General features: G+C 44.5%; 1 protein-coding gene and 1 long non-coding RNA gene across 3 annotated transcripts in view; one reads left to right on the top strand and one right to left on the bottom strand.

Annotated features, from left to right (window-relative positions):
- MGLL (monoglyceride lipase) overlaps window positions 1–12,671 on the bottom strand; it is a 66,780-nt gene extending 54,109 nt beyond the window's left edge. Inside the window, exons 1-2 of the mRNA XM_059823070.1 lie at window positions 12,533–12,671; window positions 11,826–11,964 (exon numbers count right to left, since the gene is read on the bottom strand). Of these exons, the coding sequence (XP_059679053.1) occupies window positions 11,826–11,964; window positions 12,533–12,542 (149 nt within the window). The 5' untranslated portion in view covers window positions 12,543–12,671. The remainder of the gene's footprint in view (window positions 1–11,825; window positions 11,965–12,532) is intronic.
- Window positions 12,672–12,762: 91 nt separating this feature from the next.
- Window positions 12,763–17,025, top strand: LOC132317849 (uncharacterized). 2 transcript variants are annotated; one of them, XR_009484241.1, is made up of 3 exons: window positions 12,763–12,782; window positions 13,904–14,019; window positions 15,453–17,025. It is a non-coding gene; the product is annotated as an uncharacterized LOC132317849 (long non-coding RNA). The 2 variants fall into 2 exon arrangements; XR_009484240.1 differs by lacking the exon at window positions 12,763–12,782 and adding an exon at window positions 12,936–13,022.
- The last annotated feature ends 1,656 nt before the right edge of the window (window positions 17,026–18,681 follow it).

Here is an 18,681-nt window from a genome sequence, read left to right as displayed (position 1 = left end):
TAACATGTTTGCTTGCTCAGTTGTTTTGAAATGTTTGCTAAGAAGTGCTTACAGTTTGAGACAATTGATAAAGTGATGCAGAGGACACTACATATAAATGTTAAGCACTGTTTCCTAAAGTCCTCTAAGACAAGCCTGCAGAGCTTTTCTGACTTAGCGTTTTTCACAAGGTATTTTTCATGCAGGAACTGGACATCACTAGTGGTCTGAACCTGGGCTCACCAGGGGTTCTTCATGGTCAGTCTCCCCACAAAATCAGTGGTTCTTAAAAATGGGATTGTCCATGTTTTCGACTCTAGCCATGGCTTTAATCACCTCCAGTCTCAAGCTGTTATTTCAGGGAGTGGGTGGTACAGGCAACTCATTTCAAGCAATATTGAAAAAGTTATTAAAGGAAGAATTCAGCTCATCATCGTAGCACCTGTGCGGGGAAGAAGCTGAGACGTGCACACCTGGCACAAGGCGGTCAGAGCGTTTCAGAGCCATTCCTCACAATAAAAACTGCGCAAGTGAAGTGCTTTGATCAGACATTTTGGGCTTATGTGGGCAAATCTTCACTAGCTTGGAAGAGAGTTGTGAATAAGTAAGGAGCAAGAAAGGGGATGACACTTCACCTGTTCTGTGAACTCGAGATAGTATGATATTATTACTTTTTAATAAGCACTGACTGTGCAATTCCCAATTGTATGGCAACGGTTTAAAGCAAAACGTAAAACTTCAATTCCCCAAAATACTTATTGCTGGTAGTACAGTTTGTAACCAGGCAATTCCACCCATAACGTGGAACTCTTAATTACTTCCTGCACTGAGTCAATTACCCGTCCTCACTTTTACCTTTCTGATCCAATTTTGTCTGCGGCCCTCTGTGCTGGCAGCGATCTTAATTGGTTCTCTTTAACAAACTGACAAACTCATAAAAAGTTCAGATGTCACAAATAACACGAGTCTCCAAATAGCCAATCTTTTTCTCCATGATTTTCCAAAAGCCAGGGTGGAATTATCCCATAAACTTAGAGACAGAAACTCAAGGATTGATTTCATAATCATAAAGCACTTATGTATATTTTAACATACTTTGAGACTAAGCACATTAATTTCCAATGAATAATCCTATCTCGGCACATCCCAGAGCTGCACTTGAGCCCTGCCCTGCTATGAGAAGAATCTTTGCAGCAAGAGACTTTACAGGCTCTGTCAAAATCAATATCAGCAGCTATTCCTCTGGGAAATCAGTAATGTCACAGGCAAAGCATTTGCCAAGGCTTTGAGCATGTTCCAATTAATTTACTATTCCACGTTTGCTGTGGACCTGAGGTGGGAGAGAAAGTTGAATGTAAGCAGTTAAACGTGAGACACAGGAATCCTGCTAAGACAGTGATCGCTGCGGCATGTGCTTTAAAGGCTGAAATGTTTATTCACGTTTTGAACCAAAGTAAATTTGAACTGCAGCTGAGGTGCAATGGTTTACCTACAGATGATTTAATAGTTAAAAAATGGATAGAGACTTCTGCCTACAGTTGCCAAATCCAGGTCTGTGTTATTTCTTGGCCGCGCTGAGCTAATCTGGCTGTCCAAAGACTTTAGCTACGGCAGGCTTGCTTCCTAAAAAGTTCTTTCATTTCTAGCATCAAGGCAGCTTCACCGATGGCAGAGCGGGCTGCCACACTAATGTAAATAAGGAACTACTTGCCACGAGTTTTAAACACTGTCTTGATTTGCTCTCAGAAAGGGCTAGATGTAAAAGCTTTAAACTCCAAAAGGTGAATGGGGACCTGACCAACTTGGGGTGCAACTACTAAAATAAGGATGAGTGGTAACAATAAAATCAAAGAGTATTTGGTTAGATAAATCCTTGGCTGCAATCACTTTAGGTACAGGCAAAGAAAGCTAAAGCCATGTGGGATGCCTTTTCTGCAGAAAAGCTTAAAATAGAAAAGGAAATCAATACTCATTTACAGTATCTGGCAGTCACTGAACCAAAACATACATGTACACCTACAGCAGAGCAGAAATAACAACATTTATTTAAACCACAAGCTGTTATTCTGCTGCAGGAACGCTGTGTTTTATGTGGAGTGCTTCACCAGCAACTGAGAAGGACCGCATATTTCTGACCATTTTTAAAAAGCCTCAGCAATATCAAGAGCAAATACTTTCAATACCACAATTATTAACCCTGCCACTGCCAGGCTGGCTCCGACTCCTCCGATTGCCGGCAAAGAAAGAGTCAGAGCTGATGTGTGAGCTAGCAGCAGGGAGGATGTTCTGTCTTTCCTTCTGAGTTTCTCTTCTTCCAACTTACAAGACACCATTTGTTAGATCACATGTGAGGGGTGCATCTGTCACAACCTGCAACAGGAGTGGGAATGGGAAGAGCTTCATCAGCTATATCACTATGGTGCAAGACCGGTGCTGCTCACGGCATTGGAGACGCAGAAGTCTCAGATGAGGGTTGAGCCATTGCACATGCTGTGTGGGTCATGGGGAGGAAAAGAGACCTCAGTCCTGTTGCTGTGAGGTGGGGACGGGGCTCGGGAGCACTGGAGCACCCACGCCCGTGCCTTACGCGGTGCCCGAGAGCCAGCGTGGGTGTACGGGGCAGGAGAGAGGTTTGCTAACTGCCTGCAGAGCTGCGGGGTGGCTTGGGCAGGGACACGTCTGAAAATGTTTGGGCTTTCGCAAAATGTAAACAAGCCCGGACGCTACATTTAGCTGTGCGCAGGGATCTGACCATCTCTCCTAAAGCAACAGGAAAAGATGCACAGCAGGAAGCAAACCTTTGATGGTCAGAACGCTTACATGATGCTTCAAAGGAGAAATGTATACCTACGTGTAAGAATGATACCATGTTTCCACCGACTACGTAAAACTAGGGGCTTTAGGGGAAGGAGTAGTGTTTAACAAATTCTCCATTCTCCAAACACTGAAAGTGAAATTAAATATAAACAAAGTGAATCTGCTGATTGATTTTTTTTTTCCATTCCCCAGCTCCAAGAAATGTGACCAGTAAATAAACAGCATAAATAATAACAACAGCTGGCTTTTGTACAACACTCCTCATTCACAAAAACCTAAATGCTTTACAAATGGTGCAACTAGGCTTCTTGTAGAGTCACATAACGCAGAGATGAATGGGACCTCAAGAGGTCCTCTGATCCATTACCCTGTCCCAAACAAGGATCAACCCTTCCTCCCGCTGCCACATAAACTGAAGCACAAGAGGTAAAGAGCCTTGCCCATGGCAAGACAGCATGCCAGAGGCAAGGATGGACACACAGCATGAGGCAAAACCTGACCCTGCAGCAATCAGCAGGAGTTTAACAGCAGAGTCAAAATGTCACCATGGGTTCCCTGAGCTCCAGCCCTGTGCTACATGCACAGGGCCACAGCAAACCTGGACAGAAAAAGTCAATTTTTAATAAGCTTTCTGTCCTAATGAACTTGTGGGCAGCTAATAATGTCAGAGAGATGATCTGTGCATTTTCAGGACAACCTGGGTTGAGATGCTTAGTAGTCCTTGCTAAAATAATTTGTGGAGGGCCAGAGGATGACTGAATGCTGATTGCTTGAATATCCTTTTAATAAAATGAGATCCTGAATGCTGTTCAGAATACAGTTTTTAATACTCCAAATATTGTAGACTAGCTCTCACACAAAATTGAAAAAAGTAAGAAAAAGCTTAACCATTAAGTCAGCTAGATGTTATCTCTAGAGCAATTTAATTAATTACTGCTTCCTCACCACTCCTCATGTCTTTAGCCCAGCAAATTAAGCCACTGCAGATTTCTGGAATTTGACAGTTGAATTTGAAACCTCACTGAGATAGTTTTGAAAAATAAAAGTAAAAAACATATTGAAAAATTATAAAAGTAAGCTCATCTCGCCAACTGGTGAACTAGCTAACCTGCTGACACCTACAGCAAATTAATCCAACTATCTGTTCTAAAAAATGCCAAAGATTTAATTACCTCTCTCTGCAAGCTTCAAGCTTGATCAAGGAAGAAAGAAAACATGCAGAGCAATCCCTTTTTATCATAGGTCAGATAAATGGCTGAAAAAGATCAGTAAACTTTCTTGCCTAACAAATCTATACTAGTTTATACATTTTCTCCTTACCCATCTATACACAATACTGAAGCAAATGATTACTATGCTATTACCGCTGAATGTTTGGTTTTAGCCCAGCTGTCAATATTTTGTTTCCTTTTTTTTTTCTCTTTTCTTTCTTTTAACAGATTGCTGCTGAGACAATTTACTTGTAGCTGAACAGCAGAGAACAACTAATGCATCACTTAGATTTTTTTTTTAAATCTCTCTTCAAACATCAAGCACTCTTCAACCACCAAAACCTCAAGAAATAACTTACTTTCTCTAGCAACTTTCATCTAGGACCCAGTTTTTATCAGTTGCCTGGATGATTACACCCAATTTGAGACGAGGAAACAAAAGCACAGAGAATTTAAGGATCCAATTCTGTAAATCACTGGTCATTGTGTCACTGCCTAGTGACTGTCTTGACCATGTGTTTTGCCTGTTCTCTGCTCCTCATGGATTTCTTTATTATGTTTTCCGACACTAAATTTTCTAGGTCTAGCAAGCTGCCTTTGCCATCACTTAGTAAGGGAGGATCCAGAGGCTCCCATCACCAAGTGAGTGCCTGCCAAGCAGAAATTAAGATAGCTCCTGGCTGGAGAGCAAGTGTCTGTCATGCAGAAGGGGAGTCTCTTTCCTTCCAGTGGAAGTACTCATGAAGTTCAGTGTTAGTCAAGGTCTTGGAACATTGAAAACAGCTACTATGCTGCTACTGCAAAAATACGGAATCCCTTTGGTCACAAACATACTGCATCTATCTAGGAGAAACAAACACATCCCCAAGCAGAGCATGCTCTAAGACCCATCCCCTCTCCTGCTCCTAGCTGTTTGCGGACAGCCCGTAGGAGCGTGCTTGGAGGCAGGCAAATCTGACCAGAGTGGTCTGGCCACCAGGACTGCTTCCACCGGCCACTCCCTGCCTGTCCCCAAGGCCACACCTTGGTACCACTGTCTGGACAGTGAGTCTGCTCAGCTTTGAGACACTTTCCTGACACCACCACCCAGTAACTGCTCCAGGTCTGGTTGCTTTAGAAGATGTTTGTGGTCAGGACTAGCCCAAGGCTGGTATTTGGGACAGTTGTACCAGTATTTCTCTTCCAGTTAACGTGAGTGAGATTTTATTGGTCTTCAAGAAACCCTAGGAGAGATACAGTTTTAATGCTGTCAAAAAACTTTACCCTGGTGCTACTAATTTCCTTCCTATAGGATAATAAGTCATAACCATACAGTGTCACAATGCCATTATTGGTAGAGTCAGGGCAGGGATGTATGGGTATAGTTAAGAACATAACTGGGGTGTGATGAGGTGAGGGACCTGCCTAAGCATATCTTAAGGAATTTCATGGGCAGGATGCAATACTATCCCCTTGGATACTTAGGAGAATCAGCCATTTGCTATCAATCAGAGTCGTGTCACATCTCTTGGATAAGGGACAATAGAAGGTTGTTAAACACTGATGGCTTCCCTTCAAGTGGAAGCACATTAGGACAATGGCACTCCTGAACCTAGGGAAGGCAGCTCAGCCAAATGTGTCTGCAGGGACAGCTCTTAGAACAATGCAATTTCCCTAGAAGAACAAAGAGATCAGATGTTCCCCTGGCTCTGAAAAGCACAAAGCCACAGCAGCTTGAAGGGAACTTGCAAGGAAACACAGGCCAACTCCTCTGCAACAGGCATCTAGAAAAAATACCCTCTTCTAGCCAGTACAACTACACCAGCCAACTCTTGCTGTAGATGTATTCATAGTGATTGGAAAGAGCTGCTGTGTGTTGCCAAGGGATGTTCAAGAGTGCTGAAGAAATTGAGGCAAGGAACTGTGTGCAGCTGGTTTTATTATTTTGTCTAAACGTACACATTTCTTGTGCTAGTGAAGTAAAGTGCTCTTGCATCTGGAACCCTGATAAAGTTGATGAGTTTGTCTGCTTCAACTGTTGTGTTGCTGTCAACAAAGAATGGTTTAGAGTGCTCCCGGTTTGGTAAGCTGAAGAAAACTTATGCACCAGAGTCTCCGAGGAGAGCCAGTGCAGGGTTTGCTCGGGATAAAGAGACCTGGAGGGACAGGCAGGGCTCTAACCGCTGAGTGACCAGCTAGGGGATCCATCAGGGTCATGCTACAAAGCCAGTAGTGATCATCACACTTGTAATCGCATTAAAAGGAAATGAACTATTTGCAAGAGAGAAGCCAGGTTTGGTTAGCCTCCAGTCTCTGGCAGAATCATGCGCAGAAATCGTGTTTTACAACACAATCACAAGACCATTTTTCTTCTTTTCTCCTATTTCTACCTCTGCCTCTGATATTCACCGTGTTGGACAGCACCGTTTCCAAGAGTTCATCAGGTGGCACTCTGAGAACCAACATCGATTTTGCTTCCTTTGCTGCAGTCTCAGGACCAGGATGAAATTTTACTGCTTTGAGATTCATAACAGGGAACTCCTAAAGTCACCTTGTTCCCGCACACCAACGTCACAAATTTGCACACTTGTGCTCAGAAGCTGATCCTAACAGTGCAATGAGCAAAAGGGACAGTTTAATTACAATTCCTATTCCCTTTGTTATTTGCCTTTTTCCTTGGGTTCTGTGGAATAAAAGGCAGATTTACTTCTGTTGAATGTTCCTGTGGGGACTGAAAAAAAAAAATCCTACTAAAAAAGTCTGTTGGAAATATCTACAGCAAGAACCAAAGCTGCTTTCCTGTCTGTCAGAGTCCCTCTTACGTAAAGCTGGTTTGCTAATTTGCCCATCGACTGGAAGTGGATAAGAAATCATAAAAGGATGCCCCCATTCACAATGAATAAGACAGTCACATGGAGCAAAGAGAACATAGGCATTAATGGAACACATACATGGCTGATTAATAGAAGGGAGGCTTTAGAAACTCAGGCAATAGCAATAGGGCAAGCAAACCCTGGAATGTTGATTTGACAATGTTACTTGTTATTTCCCCTTTGCGCTCTGTATGATGTGATCAGACACACAGAGGGAGCTGAATTCGTCCTACAACAAACTGTGCTGACATAAGTCACTTTGCACCATACAAATCTGGCCCTTGTGCGCTAGTTTGAAGTTGACCTCATTAGTACGAGCAAAAGTGTTCTTCAAGAGTGACACTGAATTAGAAATTCCTTTAAGTATTTCTAAAGACTAACACCACACAGTATAATTAAAGACATTATAATTAGTGACTTGATTCCCTTTGGCTTCACTTTGGTTTATTTATTTATTTATTCATTTTGGAAGGGTCTGAAAATCAAATTCAGCTTTGTAATCTGCTCATGCTGGGAGCTGTGCTGTTCTGCTGGAAATGCCACAGAAATGCTGGTAATGAGGTGCCAAAAATCAACAAGCAATATTCACAATTTAAGGGCCAGTTCAAATATAAAGGCAGTTTGTATTTCTGCACCACAGGCACTTCTGCAAAATCCTTGGGGAAGACAGAAATATATTTTCTCCTTATTGGTTTCTCCTTTCATTGCTAACAAGTCAGAATGAATGACAGGCATTTTTCAAAGAGTAAAACAAATTAAAAAAGTAAATAGAAAAGCGGGTGCTTTTTGTCTATTTAATTTTGTATTTTTAATCACACTTGTCAAATGTAGACCTGAAAGAACTCCTACAAAGACACTGTTTACTCTGACAATTGCAACTCTGTTCACTTAAACCATGGTCACGATGTCTAAAGTTGAGCCAACCCTTTTTAGGGTACATTAACAATCCACCAGGAACACATCTGTGACCCACTCGTGTCTCAGCTTCAGGCAGCCTCCTCAGGCAGACCACTTCAGCTGCTGGCAGCCATCTAAGTGCACCTAGAGACCACTACGTGGAGAGATGCACAGGCATCACACTAACTAGCCAGATAATTATTTCTGCTTGATAGATGAGGAAGCTCAGATACAAGGATGTCTGGAACCCACATTTTCAAAAGCATCCTCTAACTACAAGTGGCTCAAGCTTCAAGTGTCCAACCTAGAGTGGCTGATCTACAGGGGGAGAGTTGAGCACCACTTTCTCTATCTGAAGTCAATGGTGGCTGCAGGCTATTAGCACCTTTGAAAAAACTACTCTGGGTCAATAAATCTCACAGGGTTTATTTGAGGTCAAGCAGAGGGGCTGAAAGTGCCCCAGAACAAACTGTTTGTGCTTATCTAGGCAGTGACAGGAACAGCTGAGGCATCCAGAAAAGGCTACAGGGATACAGAACAGAGAGGAAAAGAAGGTCACCTCTGAACTTCTCCAGGCCCTTTAGGGGCCTCAAAGGAAATGTCTTGACTTCTCCTCCCAACTTTCCTTCCCCTTCCTCATCCCACCTCTATTCTTAGCAGCTTTGTCTGAGAGCTGGGAACAGAGCATGGTTTCTTAATTCCTCACCTCCTATTAACTCATATTTTGACTCAGACCGCTCAGGGAGGTGGCTGAGGTTTTCACCTTGCATGGAGCTGTTGTTTCTGTTTACACAAAGATGGCTTTCCCATTAAGTAGGATTTCCTCGGCTACTGGGACATGCTATAGGCACAAAATCAATCTGGTTTGGTACCAATGACTTAATTCCTCCAAACAACATTACACGGTCCTGAAAATGCCCTGCCTTGCCCAGATCTTAAGCTCTGCACTCACTAGTGAGCACTCAGTGCCAGAGTTACTTGTTTTCATGCTCCACAAATCCTGCTGTTGGCACAATACATGAAAACGACACCAGAACATACTGCTTTTTCTTCCCTGCTGCATTCAACAAGACCACTTAATTACATCTTAAGATGAAACTGGCTCAACAAGTTGGGCAGCTTGCAGGGCTGCTGGCCGGGGAAGTCACACCTGTATTGCTGCCAGCAGACAGCAATAGAAGACAACACCCAGTCCCCAGCTCTGCTGTTGGGAGTGACTTCCCACCTGAAAAACAAGTGGAAAACACTGTCACCCTCCTTCCTTAGTCCCATTACTACCTACTCTATCTACCCCATCTAATCATTATGACATCTGAGTGCCCTTGTGTGTCAGCTTCCTGTGAAGTAATCACCTAAATCCCCCTTCGAAACAAAGCGGACCCTGCTGAGGAACTCACAATAGGTGCCTTTCACTCGCAGGACAACCTTGGCCTCAGTGGCACTTATAACAAAGCTTCCATATGTGCACCAGTATGGGCTGATCAGTCAGATGAACACCACACAGAATCAGAGCCTGGATATTTGTGAGCATGAAGCAAAGGAGCTCACAAAATTTCCCCATCTTCCTGACAAATAATTTAAAAAAAAAATAAAATGCTACAGCACCTTAGTTTGCCACAGCCTTTATCCACCTTTGTGGGTCTGTTTGAGGAGATAAAAGAGAAGCAACAGCTCCAAGGGGCGATGTCTATCGGTCGGCCCCACTCTCAGAGCCTGCCTAGCCATTGTTTGCTCTTCAACCCCAGGCTAGGGCTACTTTTTAATTTTTCCTTTGGCAGATATCCCGTTTTTTCCCCTCCCTGGGGGAGGGATCAAGGTTGATAAGTTCTATTCTAATAGAAGACAAGTCAATGATAACCTTTGGGCATCTGCAGTGACGAGGTATTTCTATAGCCCTAGCTGGGATTAGACGCATAATGGATCAATGAAAGATCCCACCGTTTGACGGTTATAGCGTCATTCGTTAGTGTTAAGATTTGAACCTGAATCAACAATTGAGTTAGAAGATTGAAAGAATCGCCTTCAGTATTTGAAACAGAATAAATTGTAACAGGCCTGTAAAAGTCCCCTGAGGTGTCTCTCTTTCTCTCCCCATACATATACAGAGAGATCACCTTTGCCGAACATTTAAAATTAGATGAAAGTTGCTGAGCTTCTACATATGAAGCAGAAAAAGCTGAGCTACTTATGAAAAGTGAGAGGGGGGAAAAAAAAGGTATTTTTGGTTTGCCTATCAAAGGACTTCAAGAGCATTCTTGACTGTAGGATCCAGGCACTAACTTGTTATTCAGTCACTTACCATCTCTCTCATACATAACAATGCAAAAAGAGCTAAGAATAAACAGTACGCCCCCTCCCTATACACAAACACACACCCACATACACGCACGCACTTAGGAACCACTTGTAAATGAGCAACACTGACCCCATCCACTTTTGTTGTCACAAAACTAGGGCAAGCTCACTCTCAATTAACTGCTTGGTGCACAGAGCCCTAGAAAAAATTAACTACCCCGAGGACTTAAGACACCATGTTTTAACTCTCAGCTCTTTATCATCCTTTCATTTCTGGATCAAAGACCCATCCACTCACTACTAATTCACTAAGAAATTAAACATGAAAAAATAAAGCAATTCCACAACTGGGTGAAGAACAGTTGTGGGCAGTTAACGATTAATTAGCATTATAATACAAGACAGCCTGGTTTCACAGTAGAAGTTTGTTTTGATAGCATTTTTTTTCTGTAGAGGAAATCTTCAGGTTGGTGCAAAGATTATGTAAAGCATCAGTGCTAAAAACTTTCCTCCTTGTTTCTGAAAGGCAGTGAGTAGAAGTAACTATAAAATGCTCTGTGGACCAGGTGATCTTAAACCAAGAGCCATGTCCTACAGCCCAACCAGTGCAATGGAACTATAGCGGGGTGGCTGCACTGTCCTCCCCTCTAGGGACAGTGTACTCCGGTGCTTGCCCACCTCCCAGCTCTGTGTTAGTCCCACTGCCCCTTAGTCTGGCAGGCATAAAACCCAAGGCCAGCTAACTTGGACCTGTATCCATCTCTCAGTGCAGTTGCAGGCTGATTTGGACGCAGGGTGATGTCTAACCTGTTGGGTGGTCAAGGAAAAAGTTTAACTCCCTACTACAGCTTGAATAACTGTTTCCTGTGACCGTTTTCTAGCTGTGTAAAATCAACATAGCTTTTCCTGTTGGCTTGCAGAAAAAGAAAACAATAAAACAATATCCAGATTTTTATGAAGTAGCTACCTATATAACTAGTGGTAGCATAAATATATGCCAAGCCAGCAGATATTGGGAGGAAGAAGAAAGATCATAATTATGGGAGGAACAGAGGTAGCTTTCTAGAGCAGATCATAATCAGCACACAATCAGCATAGAAAGCTATTACAGTAAAGGGAGTATTTAAATTATAACAAAAACATTAGAGAAATTTCTCTATCTGGTTCCTTGTCCGTGTTTATTATTGAGGTCAGTTTTGAAATCACAGTTGCCAGTGAAAGAGCTCCCTAAATCATTTACTAACTATAAATAATTAAAAAACCAAACAAACAACAGTCAAAAAGCAATGCAGTCAAACCATATTCTGCCTGTTGCCCTGAGATTTCGGCTACTACTGTTGAAACTGAAGTCAGATGCTGATGTTTAATTTGTTGACACTGAGAAAATCAGAAAGAGTAGACATCCCTAAGCCTGTATCCCATCCCTCCCTGATTGCCTGTGCTATTAGTTTGAAGACAGTTGTTTATTGCTGATAGGCATCAGCCACCTGCATGTGCCACTCGGTAGCATACTGAAGTGCCAACCAAGCCAGCTGTGCATGAAATGACAGTAACTCCGTGCTTTACATCTGTAAGGCTGACTTGAGTGAGTAAAGGTCTGGAGAATACAGTCTTTACAGTAGGGGCTCTCTCAGATGAGAGAAATCTCTCTCAGTGGCTCTGTAAAGCTCCATGCACACAGCCCTGTAATGCCAGTCAAGCTATAAATAATAATTACACGAATAGAGTCTTATTTACTGATAGTAAAAAAGGACATTTGCTTGGAAGTGCTCACCTGGGAGTTGCTGCTGGCTTCCAATACCTGCAGAAGAGATACTGCCCATCAGCATTGACGATATGGGGCAGGTCCTTGTACGGGATGTTTTGAGGACTCCGCTTTGGTGAACTTTCCTCTGGCATTCTGGAAGAATGACCTGCAAGGTGTTGGAAGAAACAAGACATGCTTTAAAACACAGATGGAGGCTGATGGGCTTGGTAGCCACAGACATTCAAGAAAGTCAGTCAGTAAGGCAAGCACCACTGACGGAAGTCTCCCTCCAAAACCCCAGCCAAAGAGTCCCCAAAAATCTTTACTGCTTTAAAACAGGAATGTAGCATTTTGTGTTCAGAAAAGGCTCACATTTTGGGGGAGGGCATTGGAGGGGGGGGGAAGGAGGGAAGATCAGTCCATTACCACTACTTCATTACAGCTTGCTCTCCCCCACTTCTCCCATCTGTGTTTATTTTGCATCATTTTGTGAAACGGATCCTAAAAAGAATATTTTAGCTGCAATCAAGTGCAGATTGTGCAGCAACCGCTACAGATACGAAAAGACAGCTGCATAAAAGATTTATCTCTGCCTTAACATCTCCACAGAACAGCGGAGGGTACGCAGCAGAGCTCTCTGCCACCGTGTCATCATTAGGATCTTCTCTGACATCTCCAGCAGGAAGGTGGCGGCGGTGGGGAATGAAACGTTTCCAGGAGAATTTGCAACAAACCTGTTCTCATCCTGTGCAAGGGTTTGCATTCTAGTGAGGAGCCGGCATCGCAAGTCAAATGCAAGCAGATGAGGCTTTCCGCATCTCGCTGCGGAGACGCGTTCACACTCCGCCAGCCACGCAGCCCCGCGGTCCCCGGGGGGTGCCCGGCGGGTCCCTCCCGGGCGGCTCCGGTGCACCGGGCGGGCTGCGCGGGGCTCGCCGCTGCTCCTCTTGCCGGCTCGCTCGCTCTTTGAGGAAAGTCGCTTGGGTAATTCACCACTTCTTGTTCATTTCATCACTTTTTTTTTTTTTTTTTTTTCCTTCTCAAACAAATTGCGTGTGTGGGCTGAAGTGGCGGTGGTGGGAGGGGAGGTTGGGAAGGGTGGGGGAGAGGGAGGGCTGACGAGTGGGAAAGCTGCAGTCCACTTTCCAGAAGCTGCTGCACACACATCAAAGGCACCTTGAACACATGCAGCTGGAGCAGCTCAGAAAGTTCCTGCCGCTGCAGGTTGTTTGCAACTTTACTTCCTTCCTGCCACTTACTGTTCGGAGGCCGCGGCGACGGGGGGAGGCGAGGGAGGGGGAGACCTTTTTCTCAAGGCGATCCCCGCTGCGAAGCCATCTCGCGTGTGAGCGCAACTTCCCCAGCCCCTCGCTGCCAGGCGGGGACCGGGAGGGAGGGGAGGAGGAGGAGGAGGAGGAGGGATCCAGGCGCCGACGCGATCCCCGGGCGCAAGCCCCGCACACGCATCCTCCGGCCGCGGCGAGGCGGGCAGCCTCCCCGCTTCCCCCCGCGGAGCCGAAGCCGGGCGGCCCCACCGCAGGGCGCGCACCGCCTGCTCCCGGAGCCACCGGCAGAAGGGCGGGCGGGCGGGCGGGAACGCGGTCGCTGCTGCCCCCCGGCTGGGCCGGGCTGGGCGCCGACCGAGCGAGCAGCGGTGCCCGGCGGGAGGGTGGAGCGGCGGAGCCCCGCGGTGCCCCCCGAGCCGCCTGGCCGCGGGGAGCGGGCAGAAGCCGCCGCCCCCCTCCCCACGGCGGTGGCGGCGCGGGGCTGCGCCGCCCGCGGGTGGGTCCTCCCCGGCGGAGCCCGCGTCTGCCTCCCCGCTGGCTTCCCCTGGCTGCCGGCGGCGGGAGCGGCGCGGGGGCCCGCCGCCGCAGAGCGGCCCGCAGCCGGGGCCGGCCGGCAAGCCCGGAGCGCCGGGCGCTCGCCATAGGAGTGGCCGCTCGGCTGACTGCCAGCGGGCTTGGGGGCCGCGGGGGACTCCCTGGGAGCGTGGACGGCTTCAGTGCGCTGAGTTCGGAGACTGTGAAGCCGTGCTGCCTTCTGGGCTTCCCCGCCCTGAACCGCTCTTTGTAGTCCCAAACCCAGACTTCGCTGTTTGCCTTCAGGTACGCGGCTCTTCAGACTCCGAAGCCACGCCGGGAAGGCTGAGTCTTTCAGACACTGGTTCAGAGGAGCACCCAAGCCTCTTGTTTTGCACCCTCATTCATGGTGAAGGCAATTTGTAAGGACAGTATACAATTTATACGCACATAACCTAACAGTGCACCTAATCACCATAGATTATATGCGATGTATATGTTGCAACGGTGTAATTTGGGATCTATTTGATGGTATATGATACTTGCTTATAAAAATTGTCACCGCAAGGTTCCCTGAAGTTAAAATAGCTTCCCAGCCTTAAGGCATCCCGATACTGAGTTTTGTCATGTAATACTGGTAAGTGCTTAGCATTTATTGAGCGCTTTTAAATTGTTTCTATTAAGGGCACAGATTCAGGCCTTTTGCATTGCATCAGGCACATACTATAAACTTTAATTTTTACATGCCTACATACACTTAGAAGTCTCAGGCCTTTTTAAGATGAGGCAGCTATTATTATTTTTTAAAACTGGGCAATGTGCTCACTGCATCCAAATCTGGGAACAAAGGCCGAGGAAAGGGAAGAAATATATGCTAACAATAATAACAATAAATGCAAAACCTCAGAGATGACCCATATAAAAATAAAAAGGGAATCACAACCAGATTTTTCCCTCTTTCAGTGTCATTTATATTAAATGCCCCCAAGGGGGGTTAGTTATAAACAGCAAAAGCAAAATTACATATTCCTGTAACTGCTATTGTTTGAAAAAAAAACCCAAAACCAACATTTACAGTTGTTTATAATGAGGGAGATTTGGGCCAGATGAGGTCTTAACCAGAGCCCTGGGAGCTGTACTTGGAAGCGTACAATTTGCTAGGCCAGCTACTGTCTAAGCACGGATGAGTGGAATTAAAGAGCTATCACAAGCCAGCTCCAGAGTTGGAAGAAGCAAGGGCATATATATTTATTTAAAGGATACAGATCAGATAATAACTGGATTAAGAAGAAAAGAAAGAAGGAAAGAAGCCTCTTCCCCTGCTCACACAGTTTATCTGCCAGGAGCACTTTACTGCTTCCCTACAGCCATCCCTGAAACCTGATGCCAGGAACAGGCTCCTCTCCTGCTGTGATGCTGGGAATATCCGAGTTCCCAGGGCCACAGAGAGGTGGGGGAGACAAGGAAAAAACCTCCTTCTAAAATTCGGGATAAAAATAGCATCTCAAAGAAAATGACCTTTGTCAGGACACGAGGGCGAGATCCTGTCTCTGAGAGCCTGCCCTGGCCAGTTCAGATATATGATTCCCTTGATACCCCATTAACCTCCGTGTAGCTAATACTGGAGGCAGCAGGACTGCGGTCCAACCTACACTCTCTGCCAGGCCCAGATTCTCACCATTGCACAGGAGCGGAGATTCAGCCGACCCCTCCTTCCCTTCTCCCCAGCTTCCCTGAGCCCCCAGGAATTTGAGGACATTTCTTCTCCTAGGTAGCACGCCCTCCCCTATCTCCTGCTAACATCATAAAAATGAATGAGAAGCAACTGCTGACTAGTTACCTTATTATTTTATAGAGTTTAAGCCGTGAATGAAAAGCCACCTGAGAAAACTGGATTGGGTCTGAAGAATTCACCTAGCTGATATCCAAAAATGTACAGGGCTTTAGCAGAGCAATCAGCGCATACTAGCTCCCTGTGAGAAATCAAAGGGATGTCTGAGCACGCAGTATTTATGAGACTGTAACATCTTCTCTTGTCTCGGTGGAGTGAAATACGTTTTGGAAACACAGTTTAAGCTAAATCAACTTCTTAATAAAAAATAGAAATACACTTGGTGAATCTTTACACTAACTCAGTAATTGCTTAAGCCTTGTAGGAAAAGGTGTTTGTTTTATTGAAGGCTGAGCCCTGCTTAGTTTAAGTGTCTCCACTGACTCCCAAGGTACCCACATGAGTACAGAGAAAAGGATTACGCCCTCAAATGTGGTAAATTTTAGGAAACGAATCAATTGCTGGAATGACAGAGAAAACACATACAATGAAAGTGTTATCACTGCAAGGGGAGAGAGAGAATGGGCCAGAGAGAAGAGAAGGGAGAGAGTAGGATGGGTGGGAGACAGCATGGTAGGCTGGTGTGTAATTCTGATGGTGGGGTCAGGGAATGAGTTAGGATTTTCTTTGTTGTTAGGCTTTCATTCACAAAATGAATTTTTAAGACATCGTATCCTGTTAGCGTGCAAAGGTAAATAGACTTTATGAGATCCTTCTGCTCTGGTTGACAATACCACACTCTCGTTTGGGAAGTGGATTTGATGGGGTGTGGGTGCTAAACCATTTGGGATTCTGCTCACCAGGACACAAAGAGAACTTTTGCTGACAAAAAGGAGGAAAAAATAATAAAGAAGGAGGATGCAATAATAAAATCTCTACAAAGTATGTGGTTATGGAAGAATCTGCTCCAACAGAAAAATGCTTGAAGTTACGGTAGTCAGGGAGCAGCTGGAGAGAGCAACAGACAGCGCAAGCAAGAGAGCACATGGGAAACAACGGGAGATGAAGCATGAAGAGGAAAAATCAAGTGAAAAGCAAAGAAGCCAATGCCACTAAAACTGTCAGTTTGGAGTCATTATTTTGGATTTGTCCTTCTCTTTGGCTATTTTTTTATTTATCCCTAGCCAGAGTCCAGGCATTCAGCTTTACTTATTTGTGTAATCTGCCTTTGCTTGTCTGTTGGTATTTCTGAATAAGACGTGTACAGGGATGAGACAGGAGTGCAGGCTGGGATAAAGTGCTTTTGTTTTCCTGTAAAATACCTATTTTAATGCCGTGCAGCCAAAAAATAAACTTGGTGTCAGGCAAACTGGATTGAGGAAGAAAATATTAAAGGACAATATTTTATTGATCAAGTTAAGCTTAACAATATCAGGAGAAATTATAACTAGCTTGGCATTGGTCTGCAATTCTGCAGTCTCATGTACCTCTTCACAAATTAGTGCCAAATGAAATGAAGAAAGGTTGAAGGGTTAGCGCAGGGATATCTGAGTATGACAGAAATTGTTTGCAGGCTTCCACTGATGTGTTGCCCATCAGTAATTTCACTTTCCCTAATCAGTGGGAATAGAATTATTGGCTACAAGTGGTTTAACACCCCTGGATACAAACTACAGTCAAGTAATAAAGTATTTTTACCATGTAAATGAAAATAATTAGTGGTAAAAATAGTCCTAATTTTTTTGTAGGTAATAAAAATTCTGCAAATTATACTGCCATTAGAAGTCGCTTACAAAGCTGTGGCTGCAAACATTAGATATGTGAGTGAAGTGATTAGTATCTTGCCTGTGCTCCTTATTTGACAGGACCAAAAATACACACTTAAAAATACACTCTTTAAATATAAGTTTCAGTCCTTTAAACTGATGTATAGAAGATGACCCATCCTACAGAGATGCTAGTTTGAGAGCTGGTTGTTTTTAACTACAGAAGCAGTACACGTTTTGTTTGGGAGTTCATTTGGGCTTTTTAATTGAAAAACCCACAAGAATATTAATACCAGATTCTGAGGTGTTCTTAGTATGAAAAATATAAAAGGCATCCCCCAAAGGTAGGAAATTCAAAACGAAAGGTGGAAATTCTGCACTACAGTTTTGTCTGTGGAGGGGAAGTTGATAGAGTTATTCTAGCAACCCTCTTGCTTGAGAATAATTCTGACTTGGGAATAAATACAGTTTTTATACAAGTCTGGAACTGTGTAACCTTAGCAGTGTCCCAGCAAGGGAGCTGATCCGCGCTGGGTGCTGCGGCCAAGAGCTCGGTGGCGGATACTCTCCGTGCCCCAGCCCCTGGTTCGCAGAGACGGGCTGAGCGCTGCAGGTGCGGCACTAGAGCGCACAGCCAGAGCTTCTCTGTGCCCCGCCAGCACGGGGACCCGTTAGCCCTGCCAAATTCCCCTTCCTCCGGACTATTTTTTTTTAAATCATTTTCCCCTTTATCATGAGAAGGTTTTCTTTAAACATGTGTCTCTTTTTATCTCTGTGGCCCAGTATTGGTTTCTAAATAAAAGCTTCCCGTGCTAGTATATAATTAGTCCAGTTTTCCCTCTGGATTCACTCACATCACGAGAATAAACTTCAGTGGTTTATACCTCGGACAAGCACATTGCTGCAGCACTTGAAGGGAAATCCTGTCCTTGTCGCTGTGAGGACAGACAGATTAACGAGCCTGTTACGGGATGGCATTGCCCATTTTACTGCGATACGACTGCATGTAGCCATATTGCTATTGATAAAATGTTGGTTGCCTCGGTAGAAACGGGGGTTTTATGGCAGAAGAGGTAATTAAAAGGCATTTTAAAGGAAAAGGTTCTAAGCTTTGAATTTTAATATGCATAAAAATAAAAATAAGACAACATTACAAATTTTCTCCGGATGGAAGTATGGGCTCAATTTTGAGAAGTACCTGACCATTCCTTTTCTCATTTCTGTTACTAAGGATGACTGCATAATCCACTTTACAAACCCAGCATCATTGTGTCAGGACTAAATACAGCCAAAAGGTACAGCTATTCTGTCATGGTTAGAGTGGTGCTTATTTTGGTAGCCAAACTGGAAGCATTGACTGGGGAAGAGTTATTATTGTGCCGCCTGCTTTTCTTGCTGCTTTGCAATTGACAAAGCATCATTTATCATGCTTTGCATTCCAATTTTTCTTTGCATGCTTTCCAGCTCATCATAACATAATTATGTTTCTGTTTCTTCCAGCCAGGGGCCGATACTTTCTTTTACTAAGACAACAGCTGCACTGCACA

This window comes from Gavia stellata, chromosome 12 (genome assembly GCF_030936135.1).
Source record: "Gavia stellata isolate bGavSte3 chromosome 12, bGavSte3.hap2, whole genome shotgun sequence".
Taxonomy (NCBI): Eukaryota; Metazoa; Chordata; class Aves; order Gaviiformes; family Gaviidae; genus Gavia; species Gavia stellata.
Note: the sequence above shows the minus strand (reverse complement) of the source record. Positions and strands in the feature narration are given on the sequence as shown.